Consider the following 16835-nt stretch of genomic DNA (forward strand, 5'->3'; position numbering starts at 1 on the left):
GGGAGGTGCTCTGTTCTAAATCCTTTTTGAGCAGAGAGATGAGGTAGCTTGGGAAATGGCACCTCCTGTGTATGGGGTGAGAATGGATTACTGTGCTAGGCTGGTGGGGCTTATTTAGCTACCACTGTTCACTCATGGGTTAGTTTCTGAGAGCTGGTAAAGGGAAGATAAATAAATATTTTTATGCTATGGCATGGACCAGTTGAAGGCATTTTGCATTGGCAGTGTGTGACAAGGAGGAGGTGCAGTAGAGGACCCTTCAAGGGATCACTGCTGCTGTGCAGAAGTTCCTAACAGGCATTTGTCCTCTGGCCCTTCCAGCTCCAGGAAATCTGAGAGGCATTTGGGAGCTGCTTTGTGCTAAGAGCCAGTTGTGGTTGCCTGGCAGGTTAAAGCCCTCCCAGTGTGAACATGACTGGTAGGAAATAGAAAGGGTGGGTCTGTACTTGTCACACTGTGAGCCTCAGCTGGTTGTTCTTGCAGTGTGGGACCCCAAGAGTTATATGTAAGTTTACACTTTTTCTCTAAAACTTCTTTTTGTCTTTTTGTTGCTGTTGTTTTGGGAGTGTTTAGTTTTGTTTTGTTTGTTTTGTTGTTGCTGTTGTTTTCTGTGGGGCTGGGGGAATAAAGAGTTTAGATTTAAACTTTTAATTTCTTAAAAGGTGAAAGTAGGCATATATGAGGAGCATGAGCCCTGTTTATACCTCAAACACTCAAGTTTGTGCAGTAGTGTGAGCTACAGGGCAAAGCACTGCTGTCTGCAGGATCGAGTTGGGTGTGGGCAGGCAGTAAGCAAATTAATTCCAAGACAGACCCTCCTGGCCAAGCTGGCTGTAATTTTTCATCATGGTAACAGTTCCTTTTCAAAAACAAAGTCTGTGTTTCTGCCACAGTATTTGAGCAGGTTGTGTATGTCAATGCTTTGCTTTTCAGTAAGTTTACATACCAAGTTTCTGCTCTGGGTTGAAGCCATCCTAATGCCCCAGGCTAGACTTGGGGAAGCTGCCTTTGCCCAGTTACCTTCTCCAACATACTCCTGTCCCTGCATCAGGGCTGGGGAGCAGAGGGGAATTTCTCTGCCCTCTCCAGCTTTCTTCCTTCTGGCAGTTGTTTCTCCTTCCTGAAGCCAGAATGTGAAGGCTTGGATTAGACAATAATCTTCCATCTTCTTCCTTCTAAATTCACCATGGCTTGCAGTTCATTCTGCAGTTTTTGGCTCTGCCCAGATCCTTGCTGCAGTTGGAAAAGCAAATCATACCTAGCTACTGTTGGAAATACATCCTCAGGTAGGGTAATCAAGCTCACATAGAAATGGTAGTACTTCATAAAAGATATTTATTCGATTAAAACAAGTTATATGACAGGGTTTTGGCAATTTTAGTCACAATATCCTATATCAAACAATGGGAAATTCCAAGAACACACATTTTTGTTATTAGAAGCAGAATATGGCATCATGGTTGCAGACACAGCATTGAAAACCTCCTTTGCATTTTTAAAATCATGGATGTATGCTCTAGACAAATTTCAGTTCTGTATTCTGTGGTATTCCTTGGCTGATATGCAAAATAATTTCACCAAGTGCAGGAATTGTTTGACTATGTACACATAACAGTGCTTACAACTGATCTTTTATGCCACCCATGACTCTGCTCACATATCTCCCACCCCAGCCCAGATATAGATATTGTCTAGTAAGGTACTATTTACACAGAGAAGCAGTGTAGGATTATGCAGAATTTGGGGCCTGTTTTTTACCAGTCTGGTTGTGAAGTCAGCTTTAACACTGCTTCCATACTGACACTGGCTTTGCAGTTGGTAGGTATTTCATACATGGCACATGTCAACATGGTATGTGGTCTGAGTTCATTTTTCTGTTGCTGATTCAGGAAGAAAAATTTAGTTACACTGTGGGGGGGGGATAGAATGTAAGAAAATAGTGCAGAAGGTAACCTCACCCCTGAGGAGTTGCAGCTGTACTAATCACCAAAAGGAACAGGCCTGCCCTTAATAGGCCACAGCTGTGTCCAGTAAGAAGAGTGCTACAAAAGAGTGGCTTAGCTGGTTGAGGAGAGACCTGGAGTTGTTGGCTGTACTTGGAAGAAGGAGTCAGTGCTGTGAGGAGCTGCCCTGGAGAAATCAACAAGAAGGTATGGAACTTCTGCAATAAGATGACAACAGCACTGGACAAAGTCTTTTACTGATCAAGACTACAAGACTACGCAGAGATTAACTTGAAGTGCTAGTCTGTGGGGTAAGAAAAACCAGATCAATTGTTGTCTTTGGGTCTTTGGTTTGAAATCTTGCTTTCTGTAACTCCAGAACAATCAATAGCTTGGCTCTAAGTTCACTCTATTAATAGTTTAAATTTTTTTGAGTTATTTGGTCAGTATTATGGTTGTTAATTCTAATGTTGCCTGGTGGTTACCCAGAACAGTCCACTTTTAGTTTTAAATGTGAGACTGGACCCTTCCAGTGCTGTACCCTCTAAGAGCACAGTGCATACAGTACTGTACTACATACCTTAGGTTCTTTTGATGGCTGGATCATTTTCAACCTCAATGTTGAAAGCAACAAGACCATTAAATGAAAAGCCTAAATAAAAGGTCACATTTTCACTTCCAGCAGGCACTGATTCACGATGGAGTGGCAAGATCTGGAGTTCCTTCCCATGACCTCGTATAAATAAATTTCTGTCCTTGGACCAGCCAGAAACTCTTTTGAGGTTGTCACGAATTTTGGGAACATTCCATACGGTTCCATGCAGCCACTTCATTCTTCTCTCGTCTAAGGACCCCACCATCAATTTGTCAATTTTAGTTTTGTCCACTATCTTACTTAAGCCATAACCCTTTCCCAGAAAAAAATGGGTGTAAATTCTTTTCTTTCTGGTAGGAACATCTTTCACTTTGATGTCATATAAGCGTTTCAAGGTTTGAAGAGCTGAAGTTAAAATTTCATCATTAATGGGATTAGGCTCTTTGTCTAATGCCTCATCTGGCCAGTACAGCAAGGTGAGCAAAAAATAGGCACTTGCTGGAAATTGTCTCTTTCCTTTGAAGAATCTTAGACTGAGCTCACGCAGAGTTGGCAGTGGAAGGAGTTTGGCTGATCCTGGTGCTAAGCAGGCTAATGTGATGTGGCACAAAATGAAATTGATCAAATCACTGTCCTCCAACCTGTTCCTCAGTGGGTTTTCTGGATAGAAACTAAGGATCCTTTCTAGCTTTTCAGCTGACCTGTTCTCTTTCTTATCTGTTAAGAAAGACAGGATATTGGTGACATTTCCTCCACCACTCCCATAAATACTCATTTGTCTCATGAGCTGAGTGTCAGGACCATTGTTGCTGTCATCTAGAAGTGATGCTGAGATGAAGAATTTAGCGTACACAGCTGCTTGCTTTCTCAGCCATTTTCTGGGATTATGAATTTGTTCTTCCTTATCATCATTTTCATCATCCTTCTCCTGGTTTTTATCTGTTTGGAAGTAACTTAGTTCTTCTGAAATCCATTCCAGAGCATTGTACAGGTTCTGGCGCAAGCCTTTCAAGCGGGAATGAAGCCTTCCCCATGGTCTTTTTATGTCTTCAGGAATGTAATCTGTGGTGAGATATTTCACAAGCTCAGTATGTTCCCTCTCTGGACCTGTGTGGAATACAGGCAGTGTGGACAAAAATCGAAGAAGGCGACAACCTACTTCTACTTCTCCAAAATAGCCAGCGTTGTTCATACTTTCACGTTCTTCCTTTGCTGCCTGTTGTGCAGCCCTGAAGCATTTCATAGCTTCAAGAGCAAGCAGTATCTTCTCAGTGATCCTTTCAGGAGTATCTTCCTCTGTCATTTTATCCACAGTGAAACCAAACCATCTCCTGTAGACTTGACCTTCTGTATCCAAAATAAAAGAATCAGTTGGCAAATGTGATTTTGCAACATTTGCCCAGTATTTAGCATCTTCAAATTTTTCATTGCTGTAATTTAGTCTGGCAAGCTGCTGGGCAAAAAAAGGATCTTTTCCAAGGAGTTCATACGCAGCTTTTAAAACAGCAATGGCTTTTTCACAGTCTTCAGTTTCACAGACTTGTTCAATGAATGGGGAGAAGAGAGTGTCAGTATTGTCCCCCCTGCTTCTTTTATCACGTCGAATAAACAGATGTCTGATAAACTTTCTGAATTCTTCTCGTCCAAATCTGTTTTCAAAGAGTGTCTTTTCCTGAAGAAGATTTGTTGCAATTTGACTTAGTGATTGATTCCCTGAAAGTTGATGCAGAATTTCTTTTGCAACCAGGCAGTGTATTATCCGAATAGTTGAAATATAAGTGATGCTTTCCCTTAGCTCAATGAAAATCATTCTTGCTTGTTCACTCAAGTGATGCTTGAAATCGTATGCTCTTGCTGTACTCTCTGTATATGCCCCCAGGCCCAGAAAAGCCTCACAGTGTGACAGTGAAAGGTATGAGTTTGGTACATAGCAGTTGAGCAGAGCAATGTAACGCATCAAGCAGGTGTCACGAGAGGAAAGGTCGATGCCTTGCAGGATGTGCTCTACCATGTCTGACACATATGTTTTACTGAACTCCTTACACATCAGCACAAATGTAAGTATGAATTCCGGTTTATCATATTTCTGCTGCAGATTTTCAAGTTTGGTGTTAAACTGCTCTTTCTCTAAATCTGTCAGTTTGTGAGTGACAGCAACTGTGTCCAGTGGTGAAGCCTTGCAATGCCTTTCAGGGTCATTGTATCGTCTGCAGCATAGGAGGATGAAGTAAGGCCTGGAGGTATTCATTTTCCTGGCTGCTGCAGCCTCTATTAACTCACTCTGTAGGTCCTCCAGGTACTCATCATCATAATCTTCGATCAGGAGCAGCACAGGAAAGCAGTGAATTATTTCCTTTTCTTCATAATCTCTAAGGGCGAGCACATGGTTACAAACAGTTAAGGGTGGATAGGAGGTCTTGATAACAGCACATCTAAAACGCTTTCTGTTTTTCCATAGAACTTGCCGTGCTATTGTGCTTCCTCCACTCCCAGGATGGTGAAATATCTTTAGTTTAGCCACAGAATAATTGTGTCCACCTCCTCGTAAAATGCCATCCAGCAGTTTGCTTGCCTCTGCACATGCGCTACGTTCAATGATGTCCCCACAGTGTTTATTATCAGCAAGCCACAAGTTCTCCCATGTGATTTTTCTCCCACGGTAAAAATCTTGTTCTATTTCTTGTTTTTGTTTTTCAGTCCAAAGATTTAATTTGATATCATCACATTGATCAGTACAAAGGATTTCTAGGGAACACAATTTCTCTTCTTCCCGCAAGGGAAGTGTACACAGGCCTCCAGTGGAAGCTGGCAGGTGTCTGGGTTGGGCTGTAGAAGGCAGCATTGACTGGATGGTGGCATCTACGTGACTGAGCTTCATACCCACAACACTGCGTTGTTCCAGGGTCTCAATGCTGCAGGATTCCTGAGCTAGATTAGCCCACTTCCTGTAATTGTCTCTGGACTCTGCGATGCAGATGATGTACTCCATGCCATTCATCTCTGTATAGAATTCCTGAAAAGTGTCCACAAGTGGTTTCTGCACTGGTGACAGCAATAGAAAAAGCACAATGAAAGAGCCCTCTGGCAGAATTTCCTCGCAGATACAAGTAATTACTTTCTTCAGGTATTTCTTTTTTGTTCTAATCCATGTATTTTCATCACAAGCTTTCTCATCCCCAAGGAAGTCACTGCGCCCATTGCAGAATATCCAGCTGGTCTGATCAAACAGCTTCTGAGAGGGAGAATTATCAGTCTTAATTTCTTTGAAAAAATCCTGTAAGAAATAAGAACTTGTTTCATGGTGCTCTTTGTATTTGCTGTACAGCCCTGACACATTAGAATGTTCATCAAAGTCAAAGACACAGAAAATGTTCAAGTGCATTAAAAAGTCGATGTGGTTCAGATTATCCTGTTCACATCTGTTTGTGACAAGGATGTACCGTAGGGAATCATCCATGTAGCTTTTGCCATCATTTAATAGAATTGATAACTTTCTTCCTAAATCTTGAGGTATTTCTGTAGGTACTTGTGCGCTGGAGAGCTCAGCTCTTTCTCTTTGAGCATCCCTGTCTGGCATGGCTTGAATGAAAGCAGTGAGTTTGCTGCGCTGCACAGGCTCAGACTTCGCTCCCAGTCGCTGGTAGAGAGCTGGTTCTTTGGTCAGGATCACCTTCTGACTGCTTTCGTTGTATTTTGGCAAATAAACTTCAAAGCAATTGTTCTTTACCAAGCTGAATGTTGGTTCAATGTCAACCTCCACTACAAATCTTTGTTCTTGAGAGTCTTTTGAAATCACTTCAACAAACACAGGTGGATGAATACATTTCCTTGCAATTTCTTGTAAATTATTGCAAAAGCACTTTTCTATATTATAATCCAGAGCATCAACAAAGTCTTCTCGTTTTTTGACCTTTATGCCGACGATCTGTCCATGTTTCCAGCCCTTGTTCTCCACACTGTCCATGACACCAAAATGGATGGTGCCATTTGTTCGAATGTTCATGCAGGCTGAAGCAAATCGTATCACTTCAGAGGCAAATTTTGATTGCAGCTGTTGTTTGTTCAGTTCTGCAGCAGTGTCACAGGATTTGTATTCATGGCAAGGAATGATTAAATCACTGACTCCTGATTCTGGAGGAAGAACCGTGTCCTTCACGTATCTGAAGTCGGTGTCTTGACTTCTAAATGGCCGATAGTTTCTGACCTCTAAAACTTCAGCAGCACTTGGAAGCTGGGATTTCTTGCTGCTTTTTGGCTTCTTGCCAGAAGCAGGAGCTGTGCTCTCGCTGCTGGTGGTACCCACAGCACCAGAGCTGCCTTCACTCACCGTGCCCTGAGCAGGGGCATTGCTGGCTCTGGCTGGGGCTGTTTGTGCATCCCTTCCATCGTGTGTTTTGCTGCTGGAGTCCTCAGCTTGCTGTGCGTTGTCCTGCAGCCGCAAAAGTTCATTTCTCTTGTGGATTAAGATCTGGATTTGGCCTTTCTTCATTCCTATGTCTTTGAGGAAAGACTCATCCAGTTCCATTAATGCTGGACCTGTCACTTCTTCTGCATGGAGTTTATCTACATACTCCTTCTTGATTCCGGTAGATTCCAGCCAGCATTTGACGTGGTTCTCAACCCATTCTCTCACAGGTAATGTTTTGTAATCTAGACATTAAAATCATGTATTACTAATACAAACTAATGTTTGTTTGGCCACACTGAATGTTCAATTCTTTCTACCAGTCGCAGTGAGAGAGCAGGTCTTAAATATGTCACTTCTGATGATAAAGTATCCATAACCGTAATCAGAAGCAGTTCTAAATGGTGCAAGACCAGTAAATCAGCAAAGCAGGAAACTAGGAAGGAAACTAGGAAATGATCCTCAAAGGGAGTTGAGGAAATAAAATATTTTTTGCAGGGCATAATAAGGTTTATGGGAATTGACAGGGCTGGATTCCCTAACCTGGACAGGTTTGGGTAGATCATTTACCACTTGAGTCTGATTATTTTATCCTAAATAAAGATAGCATCAATGTACACCCTAAGATGATAGGAGTACTGATTAGTTCCCCACTAGAGAGAAATCCTTCAAATGCAGATATTAAAGCAAATAGCTACATACAAAGTAGAAATTATCTGAAAGCAATACATACCCATTGTCTTTGGTGAAGGAAATCCTGCTGTTAATGAACAAAACCCTAGAAGGGGGAAAAAGTAAGTCTTCAGATTTACAGTTCACCCTCCTGTGATAGTTCAAGCCAACTTTGGTGTTCTGTTTTCCCAACTTCCTCCCCAACTTTTTGCCCAAGGTAATTTCTGTACCTCTAAAGGCCTGTTCTTGCCAGCTGTGCTGCTGCTGTGTGCCTGTGTGAAGGCAGCTGCTCCTGCCTCTGACACACGTGGTGGAGGTGACAGAAGCAGGAGGTTGCTGTAGAGGTTTGTGCTGACAGCTGAGCCCAACAATTCTTTCTGTTACATCCTGGAGAAAAGGAGGCCCCTCACCACTGCATCCCCCAGGTTCTGTCTCTTAACTTTTTATTGCTTTATCTCATTTTCCCTGCCTTGAGTTCCTTCACACTTGCTTTTTCCCCTGCTCTTTTTTCACGGGTACACTTCTCCCCTGCTTCTTCTCTTGTCCCACATTTGTTCTGCTGCTTACCAAAATTTCCAAGAAGCAGTTTGATTCACTGCCCAACTCAGCAGAAGGTTTTCTGTTTAGTGGGGTGTCCTCCCCTGAGTCGTGCCATCCTTCCTGTGCCCAGTCTCCATTCCAGGGGTTCAGGATGGGTGGCAGCACAGACAGCCTGTTCTGTACTGCAGGAGGAATGGGTTTGTTATGAATGAAGTTCTATATGTCTGATCTTATAAACAACAAAATTGAATTTAGCAGCAATTTTAACTGAGCAGCAATTTTATATAAATGAATACAATCAAGTATATTAAACATAATCAAGCATATACAGAAATTTGGCAGTGATTAATTAAGTATGATTAAGGTTTGTATAAAGCATAAGCAAAACTGACCAGGGTATGGGGACGGTTTCTCACCGTGCCTCACGTATGAAACAAAGGAATCCAAACCCAACTTATCTACTGCATGCTAGTACATATTCATCAGTATTTTCCTGTAAATCTCCTCCTATTTTCAAATATTGAAATCTATGTCACTATACTGCACAGCTCATGCTCCATTTGTTGTTAGGGGGTCTCCTGGCTCTGGTCTTTTCGGAGGAAGGCTCGCTGTCTTCCTTGCTGTCCCCTGAATAACCTTACAGGTTGCACATGGACATTAAGCTTTGTGTTATGTAAGTAAATTTTTTATTCCAAATAAGTATTATCATTTCATAGATAAAACCACTACTATAGATTCTGTATCTGAAATTGTCCCAACTTTGCCCATCCCACGGCCAATTCTGCTTTGGGAATTGTCCCAGCTTTGTTTGCCTAAGGCCAATTCTGTTTTGGGATCTTGTTTATGTCAGTACTACAGCCTATATCCTGTTTTTCACAAATAACATGTGCAAAGGGACACATTTGCTTTGTAACACTAATCACATATACTTTTCCTCTTTATTTTATAACAATTATTTTCTAAAATATTGATATAGTTACAATTTTGTAGCAAGAATCATATCTGTTAATCACAGGTTCAATACCCCTGCTCAGTGTGACATTCAGCAGTAACCACAGCCCGGTCACTGGGACACAGGGAAAAGTGCACTGTGCTAGTGCTGCTGTTGCTTCTCTTACTGTAGTGAGGAGACTCAGCTCTGTGCTTCAGCCAGCGGCACCCCTGCAGCTCGTGGTGCTAAAACAGTGTCAAAGGAGCTGTCCAGCTGGTCGAGGTCTCCACAATATCTGCAGGTGTAATGGTGGTGACTGGGGAAAGGAGAAAACCTTGGCAGGAGGTGGGTTCAGCAGAAGGGGTGGTCCGGGGAGATACCGCCCCGGGAGAAAGCCAACGAGTGCACATTGACCCCTTCTGCATCGGTCAGCCCTGTGCAAGCCTTGGCTGAGGCACAAACATGGCTGGAGCTCTGGTGTGAGCAGGAGGCTCTGAGAGGGGAGCCTGTTACGGGACTGCCCTGATGTGCTGTAGCTGTAAGGCATCCCTCAGAGTAAGTGTAACCAGGCTGGTTATGAAAGTGGTGGGAGATGGATTTCCACTGACACTTGGTGCAGCCTTCCCCGATAAAGGCGGCTAAAAATGTCCCTGAAATAGTGATCTTTCAGTGCCTTTGGCCACCTCCCAGGGCTGGGCTTGTACTGTGGAATCCCGTCCCGCCCTTGTCTCTCTGCCCCAGCCCGCGGTGACAGCTGACGTCAGGAAAGCGCTTCAGAACAGAGAGCCGTGCCGGGGAATCGAAACTGGAACGGAGGCTGAGCAGAGCTGGGCAAGGCTGGGGCAGCACGGCTGGAGGGGGCCCGCGGGTCCCTGATGCCTCCTGGATCTGGGAGCGGAGCACTCGGGGGTTGTGCTCCAGGGGCTCTGGGGAGCACTCGGGGTTTGTGCTCCAGGGGCTCGGGGTACCCCGGGCTGCACGGGGGGCACGGAGCGGGTGCGGGCAGAGCTGTCTGATCCCCGCTGCCGCCTCCCCGAGCTGCTCCCAGCCCCGTGGGGTGGCCGGGGCACAGAGCTGGGTGGGCGGCCGTGGAGGCACAGGCTCACTTTTGGTTAAACCCGGCCCCAGTACAGCAACCCGCCCTGCTGAGAATGAGCAGCGCTCGGAGAGCTTACCTTGCAGAGCCGAGTGTCCCCAGCGCGGTCTGCCCGCAGGGAAAGGTTTCCAGACGAGGAAGGGAGAGAGGGAAGGTGCTCCAAGACCTCTGGTGCCAGGCTCGGCACGGGCAGCAGTCTGGGCACTGTGGGTGCTCTGCGGCTCCCGCGCGTCTCTTGAAAATTATTCCGGAAGTAAAAGAGGAAACCGCTTTAGACAAATATTCGTGGTTCAAGTCTCCACCCACTTCACAGCAGTGCTGCTGCTGATACAAATCCAATCGCTTCAGCCTCACCGAAAAAAGGTGTCAGAGGTATATGTCCAAAAATATAATGTGGAATATATTTCTTCTTTGTTTTGTATTTTAAACTCTCAGATCCATCTCACTGCCCTCTATATGAGCCACCTACTCACTCCAGGCGCCCCCACCAAGTAGTGGAGACGCTGGGAGAGGCTCTTGGGCCCAGGAAGGCTGGGCTGCAGCAGAACTGTCTCGGTGGCTTTCTGTTTCCTGTAAAGCACGTCATCAGTCACCAGCTCAGTTTCACCAAAACGATTTATTTGTGGGTATTTCTTTATCACACAGCAGCACAAAGAGCTGCCATTTTATCTCAGCTGTGCACCTGCCTCAGGCACCGGGCTGGTACCTGGGGTCTGTCAGAGAAACCAACGAGGCTCTTGTGCCTCAGGGAGGCTCCCCCGGCCTGAACAACTCCTGCAGCCGCTGCTGGCCCAGCAGGCAGAGATGGTTTGAGCAGGCTCCCCTCTCCCCTTCCCTGCTCAGCTCTGCCAGCTCCAGGCCTGCCGGGTTCCCTGGCCACACAATGGCACTCAAAGCTGTGGGGTTTTAATCCGAGTCTTTATTTAGTAGATTTATAAAAGACCTTTACATGAGAAATACAAAAATATGAAATAGGCTTTGAATCTTGGTAGGTAAAATTACCGTTATTTTTTCAAGCTTTAGAACATGTAACCTGCACAGTTTGGCATCTTAGGTCAATTGCTCTCACACATTGTAAAAGTAGGAAAAAAACATCCTGTAAAGTATCTCCAGAAAAATAGCTGTACTTACCCCATCATCCATGGGATATTACTAGCAATAATTTATTTAAGACACAATGGCACAGTCATACAAACTGTCACTTTGTAATTTCGCCTTTAATTATTTCCATTGAAAGATGCAGTATCACTTTCCTCTTCCAGTTGTTATCTGATGATTAAATATAAAGACAAAACTGATTAAGACTGATTTGGCATGCTTCATACTTGTACCACGTGGATTTGATACCACTTTGTAGTAAAAATTAAATAAATATAAATACATTAAATAAATATATTGTAAAAGAACACCCCAGTTACATTAGAATTCAGCATTTCTTCATCCTAGCATACACGTGACACTTTGCCACAGCTTCAGGGCCAGTGTAAAGAAATACTGCAACTTTAAGCACACAGGCTCCCATGGATGGAATAACCAGCCCACACACACAGGAAATGGGGTTCTGTGGCACCCCTTAAACACTGCCCTGATTTCACTGCTCTCAGCAGCTCTTGGCTCCTGTTTAGCTCTTTTTCCCAGGACTCATCTCACCCCTGGCTCTGTGGCTGGGGCCCTTCCTTAGCCCTTGAGGGACATTTGCAGTTGATGAGTCACAGGCAGCTCCCAGCTGCCACTGCTATTTGCTGCAGGTACTTCAGCAGATCTGTTCTCATACTGGGAGTTAAGCTGAGGATTGTTCAACCTGTTCTGCAAATACTGAACCTGTTCTGCTTCATATTAAACAACAAGAGTAGGAAAACCTTGAATTGATGTTTCAAGTCAGTATTTTTTAAAACTGTTTCTGCTCAAGTATAAGGGACTAAGTTTCCAGAGTAGTACTGGTTAAACAGAAATGGTACTTTCATACCATTTTTAGGATAATCATGGATGATTCCCTTTACAATCACTGGTGCCTAATGTGGCAGCAGTGCAATGGCAGGTTCAGATAATTTGCTGCAACCAAAGGGCTCCTTTTGCACATCCCAGTCCCAAGTAATTATATGGTTTCAATCACTGAATTTGATTTTTTTTTTTGTAGTAAAACTCATCCATTACAAAATCATGTACAGTACAGGGATATTGAGTGATGGTTATGTCCAGCTTTTGCTCTTCATTTCCAGTCTTGAAAACTGTCAGTAACTCCATCGCCAGGGTTCATCGCTTTCCACTCGCGCCCTGAGCTCCACCATGTCCTGATCCAGCACAGCCACAGGTACAAGGCACTTTTTGGAAGCTTGGTTTCTTCAGAGAGAGAGAATTCAGCTCTTTGATCCCACTTTTCCCTGCTAAGGGTAGGCCTGTGCTTGGAATGTTGGTCCCAGAGAAGAAAGCTCCATCCCTCTCCTCTCAAACCGTGTCTCCTGTAAGGCTCAGCTCTGCAGAGTCCTCAGCATAGTAATGCTGGAAGAGTCTTTCCTGGCAGCAGATGTGCATAGCACGGTATGTGTGCAGGAGCAGGCGAGGGAAACGAGCTGTGAAGTAACACACAAAATCATCTGGGATGGAGCCCAGGGTCTCCTGCACTTCGGGAGGCAGCTCCCTGTAATGGTGCTTCTGTGGAGAAAAACAGAAGAGGGAAAAGCTCAGTCAGAGGCTTTGCTCAGAAGCCTCTTGTAAACAGAGTGCTGGCGTTCCTGGACACAGTAACCTCCTACTGGGCTCTTGTAAAGGAGCCCAGTACCTAAATCAGGGTCTGATACAGGCTGGCAACAACAGCAGCCAGAGACAGGAACCCAGAGTGCATGAGGAAAAGACTCCTTTACCTTATTTCTCATTGCCCTCAGAAGGTCACGGACAGAGCCACCTTTATAGGATCTGAATTTTCGAAGATCTGCAAGAGAAACAAATTGTTTTGTGTGTTGTGATGCAGTTTTAGGTGCTGGGGTGTTTGCCTGCAGCCACAGATCCTTGTAGGTGTGTTTCAGTACATAAACACGTACTTCCATTTGAAGAAACACTTTACTGGCAAGTAACAGTGATGTGCCAGAACTGAGACAGTGTTAGCCTTACTTTCCTGTCCCAGCAAACAGCAAACTGTCAAAGTGCTGTCCCTTACCTGTCTGAAGAGGAACAGTGATGTGCTCTCTCCAGTCCATTTTCACCACTTCTCTTCCACCTCTTTCCAACTGCTTGACTATTGGACCGTCTAAAGATTCTTTCTCTATCCGGTCACTAACATCCTGGAAGAGACATTCAGATTATTTCTAGTTTTATTTCCAAGTTTTTCCCAGTATTCTTAAATTGCTGCTTCTGGCCCATTACAGCCCGTCCTAGTAGTAAAGTTAGAATTCTACTCCATGACAGCACTTGGGAATAGGATACAGAAGTTTCTGAGATTATTTGTTTCACCCTCTTCCAAAGCCTTTTTAGCACAGAGGAGAAGATAAGGCTGGAAAGGATCTCAAGCCCTCAGCCATTTCCCACCCCACATCAGGATTCAGTGCTTGTTCACTCTTGTTCTTGAAAACCCTCCTGGCCATGTTCTCTGTGGGTACTGCAGCTGTGGGTGCTGCTTCTCCCACCAACTGACCTTGGTACCATCAGCTCTGGCCCCTCTGACAGATCTGCTGTGAGACTCAGCCTTTTGCTAAGGAGCTCCAGCCATGTTTTACAAGTGGGCTGCCTCACTCCTCTCAGTAAGGCTGAGGATTCTGTGACCTCAGGCACAAAAGAGAGACTGAATTCAAGACCTGAAAAAGCTCTGAGAACCGACAGGAGAGAAAAGGTCATCACAAACCTGAAAGAACTGGAGCTGTTTTTCTAGACTCCAAAAGAAGGGGTGTTTGAGCACACAGCTGGCAGATGGCCGTTTCTGAGGGTCCATGTTTATCATCTGCTCTATTAAATCACGAGCAACAATGTCTTCTGCAAGGAAGAATGTGCAAGGAAATTTACTTCTTTTATTTTCTCTATGTTCTTAAGCTGTAGTAAAAAGTAAAGTTTTGTAATTTTATAATATTTTGTACTTCAGAAATTCATTATGGTCTCTACTTCCTCCTGTCCTGCTAGTCCAAGTGCTGCCCTCACAGATGTGCTGGACAACCAACAGAAAGACTATCAAAGACTAAGAATATCAAAGTTCAGCTCTCTCTTTCTTTAAATACAGGAAATAACTTCACAGTCAAGACTACAGAGTTGCCCTGGGGCACTAACTCCAAGAACTGTAGGCCCTTTACTTCAGGAGGACCTGAGGAGTACAGCCAGTACTTTCCTCTCTGCCAGGCTGGGAGTCCCTGTGGGCCTTGGTGCTGTCACTGGTGCTGGTGTTCAGCAGCTGGGCCCTCAGTGATCCCTGCAGTGCAGTTCTTACCGTGCCTCCCTGCCTCCAGAGCCTCCAGGCTGTATGCTCCCAGCAGGATGTTGGCTTGCCGCTGCAGGGACTTGCCAAAAGGATGGCCACCTTCAGACACCACGTAATAGAAGACACAGCCAGCTGAAAAGATGTCCACGGTGTATGTCTGCAAAGAGACAGCCTTCACTAGCACTGACATCTTTCCCCCCTGGAAGCTCTGATTCTCACAGGGTGGTTATTTTGCATCTGAGAGCAAAAGGAAATTTCCTGACTCACAGATTTGAGCTGCAAGGCAGCCTGGAGGCTCAGGCACCAGGTGCTGCCTCTTTTAGGGTCTGGCCTGGTGCTGGGCAGCCTGGGAAGGGTGAGCACTTACAGGGTTCTCTTTGCAGGGACTTACAGGGTTCTCTTTGCAGTCTTCACTCAGCATCTCTGGGGCGATCCAGCCCTCAGTGCCTGGCACGCCCGAGCGGCGGCTGAAGCTGTGCCTGCCCACTGCCAGCTTCTTGCACAGCCCAAAGTCTGAAATCATGGCCTTGACTTTCCCGTGAGCGTTGGGCATCGAGATGAGGATGTTGTGGGGCTTCAGGTCCCTGTGGACTGTTACAAACACCCACTTGTCCACTCAGGCAGTCCCAGCAATCTTTGTAAATTTTTAAGTGAACCTTTCACAAGGCTGAACGACCATTCATGAAACCGAAGCCATAACTTCAAGTGATTTTCATTGGTAATTTCTTTTTTTTTTTCCACCACGTTCTATATGATCCCTATCTAAAAACTTTAGCACCTTGCAGCAACAGTAAGGACTTGCTTTAGTACTCCAGGGCTGCAGAATGTTGCAGGGACAAGGCCAGTGTCAAATAATAGAACCGCAGAATGGTTTGGGTCCAAAGGGATCCAAGGTTCATCTCATTCCAACTCCCCTGTGTCGCAGACATTTCTCCACAGAAATCCTTTATTTCACATTTCTGTGTCTTCGGGAGCCAGAGGCCCCCGAAGAGAAGGTAAACAATTATTATCAGCTGCTGTGGAATGCAATAGGATTCACCTTGATTGGCTCATTTTCTATGTTGATAATTAAGGGCCAATCATCAGTTCAAGCCAGGGGACTGAGTCCTTGGCCACAACTTTGTTGTGGGTTCTTTTCTATCTCTTCTCAGCTTAGCTAGCTGCTCTGCAAACCTCTCTCTATATTCTTTTTAGTATAATTATAATGTATTATATCATATATTAATAAATTCAGCCTTCTGATCAAGATACAAGATTCACCGTCTCTCTCTCACCAGCAGCGACCCACTCAGGCCGCTGTAATACCCCTGCTAAAGGCAGGGCCACCTTCCAATAGGCCAGATGAACAGTACCAGACCAGTTAACTTTACAGCTAAGAAAATGCAGTTCTCCATCCAGTCCTGAAAGGGGAGGCATTCTTACCAATATTCAGGGAGTGCAGGTAAGCCAGCCCAGATGTTGTCTGCTGCAGGAGAGTGATGGGTTGTAAGCCATGGTGGCTGAAGGCCTTCTGCTCAACATACTGCAACAGAGAACCAGGAGAGTTAGCCACAGCACTGCTTAGAAGCTGCATAAATAATAAATCCATGCACATCACCACTAAAAGATAAATGGATAAATTTTGCTAGCTGGTAACACACAGCAAAGAGCTTTTTTTTGGCTGAAGGTGATGATCTCTAAAGTCTCATTCAGAGCTCGAATTCTGTATAGCACTGTGCTCCAGAAAGAAGAACAGTCTCCAAAGTCTGCATGGTAGGAGGGGGAGGATGACTAGAAGGGAGTCCTTCACAAGAAGTTAAAAATCAAAGGACAACAGCTTCTCTCCATAAATCAGTCCAGGGACAGGGATGTCTTTCTACAGGTTTGGAAACACCCCTGTTCTAGAAGCCTGGAATTGTCACAGAGGTGACAGTGGGAGTAAATGGGACATCCCCTGTGACAGGCACTTCAGCAGCTGAAGGCCAAGGGAAGTGAAGGCCTTGCAGGGAGCAGATGCTGCCCGGCCCTGGTCACCTCCTGCAGGGTGGCGGCGCAGAGCTCGATGGCGATGTACTGGAACTGCCGGTCCCGCTCCGTGCAGAAGTAGCGGATCACGTTCGGGTGCTCGTCGGACTCGCGCAGCAGCTGCACCTCCCGGTCTGCGAAGCTGAAGCACTCGGGGAGAATCCTCTTCACCGCCACGTCACGGTTGTCAAAGGAGCCCCTGCAGCCAGGGAGGGAAGGCACAACAACAATTCACACTCTGGAGCCACAG

General features: G+C 45.2%; 2 protein-coding genes across 3 annotated transcripts in view; both read right to left on the minus strand.

Moving 5' to 3' along the window:
- Nucleotides 1-1112: 1112 nt before the first annotated feature.
- Nucleotides 1113-10417, minus strand: LOC131566177 (sterile alpha motif domain-containing protein 9-like). Of its 2 annotated transcripts, XM_058817392.1 has the most exons (4): nt 9274-9466; nt 8183-8337; nt 7677-7721; nt 1113-7188 (listed from the first exon to the last, which is right to left on the minus strand). In XM_058817392.1, the coding sequence occupies exons 3-4, from the start codon at nt 7678-7680 to the stop codon at nt 2525-2527; spliced, it is 4668 nt and encodes a 1555-aa protein (XP_058673375.1). In that variant the 5' UTR covers nt 7681-7721; nt 8183-8337; nt 9274-9466; the 3' UTR covers nt 1113-2524. The 2 variants fall into 2 exon arrangements, with proteins under 2 accessions (XP_058673375.1, XP_058673376.1); XM_058817393.1 differs by lacking the exons at nt 8183-8337; nt 9274-9466 and adding an exon at nt 10262-10417.
- A 664-nt stretch (nt 10418-11081) lies between these two features.
- The window catches only part of ERN1 (endoplasmic reticulum to nucleus signaling 1), a 32662-nt gene continuing 26908 nt past the window's right edge, over nt 11082-16835 (minus strand). The window contains exons 15-22 of the mRNA XM_058817190.1: nt 16595-16784; nt 16004-16103; nt 14973-15172; nt 14591-14738; nt 14018-14145; nt 13337-13460; nt 13044-13111; nt 11082-12834 (exon numbers count right to left, since the gene is read on the minus strand). Coding sequence (XP_058673173.1) covers nt 12628-12834; nt 13044-13111; nt 13337-13460; nt 14018-14145; nt 14591-14738; nt 14973-15172; nt 16004-16103; nt 16595-16784 — 1165 coding nt within the window. The 3' untranslated portion in view covers nt 11082-12627. The remainder of the gene's footprint in view (nt 12835-13043; nt 13112-13336; nt 13461-14017; nt 14146-14590; nt 14739-14972; nt 15173-16003; nt 16104-16594; nt 16785-16835) is intronic.

The sequence above is a fragment of the Ammospiza caudacuta genome, chromosome 19, assembly GCF_027887145.1.
Source record: "Ammospiza caudacuta isolate bAmmCau1 chromosome 19, bAmmCau1.pri, whole genome shotgun sequence".
NCBI classification, from domain to species: domain Eukaryota; kingdom Metazoa; phylum Chordata; class Aves; order Passeriformes; family Passerellidae; genus Ammospiza; species Ammospiza caudacuta.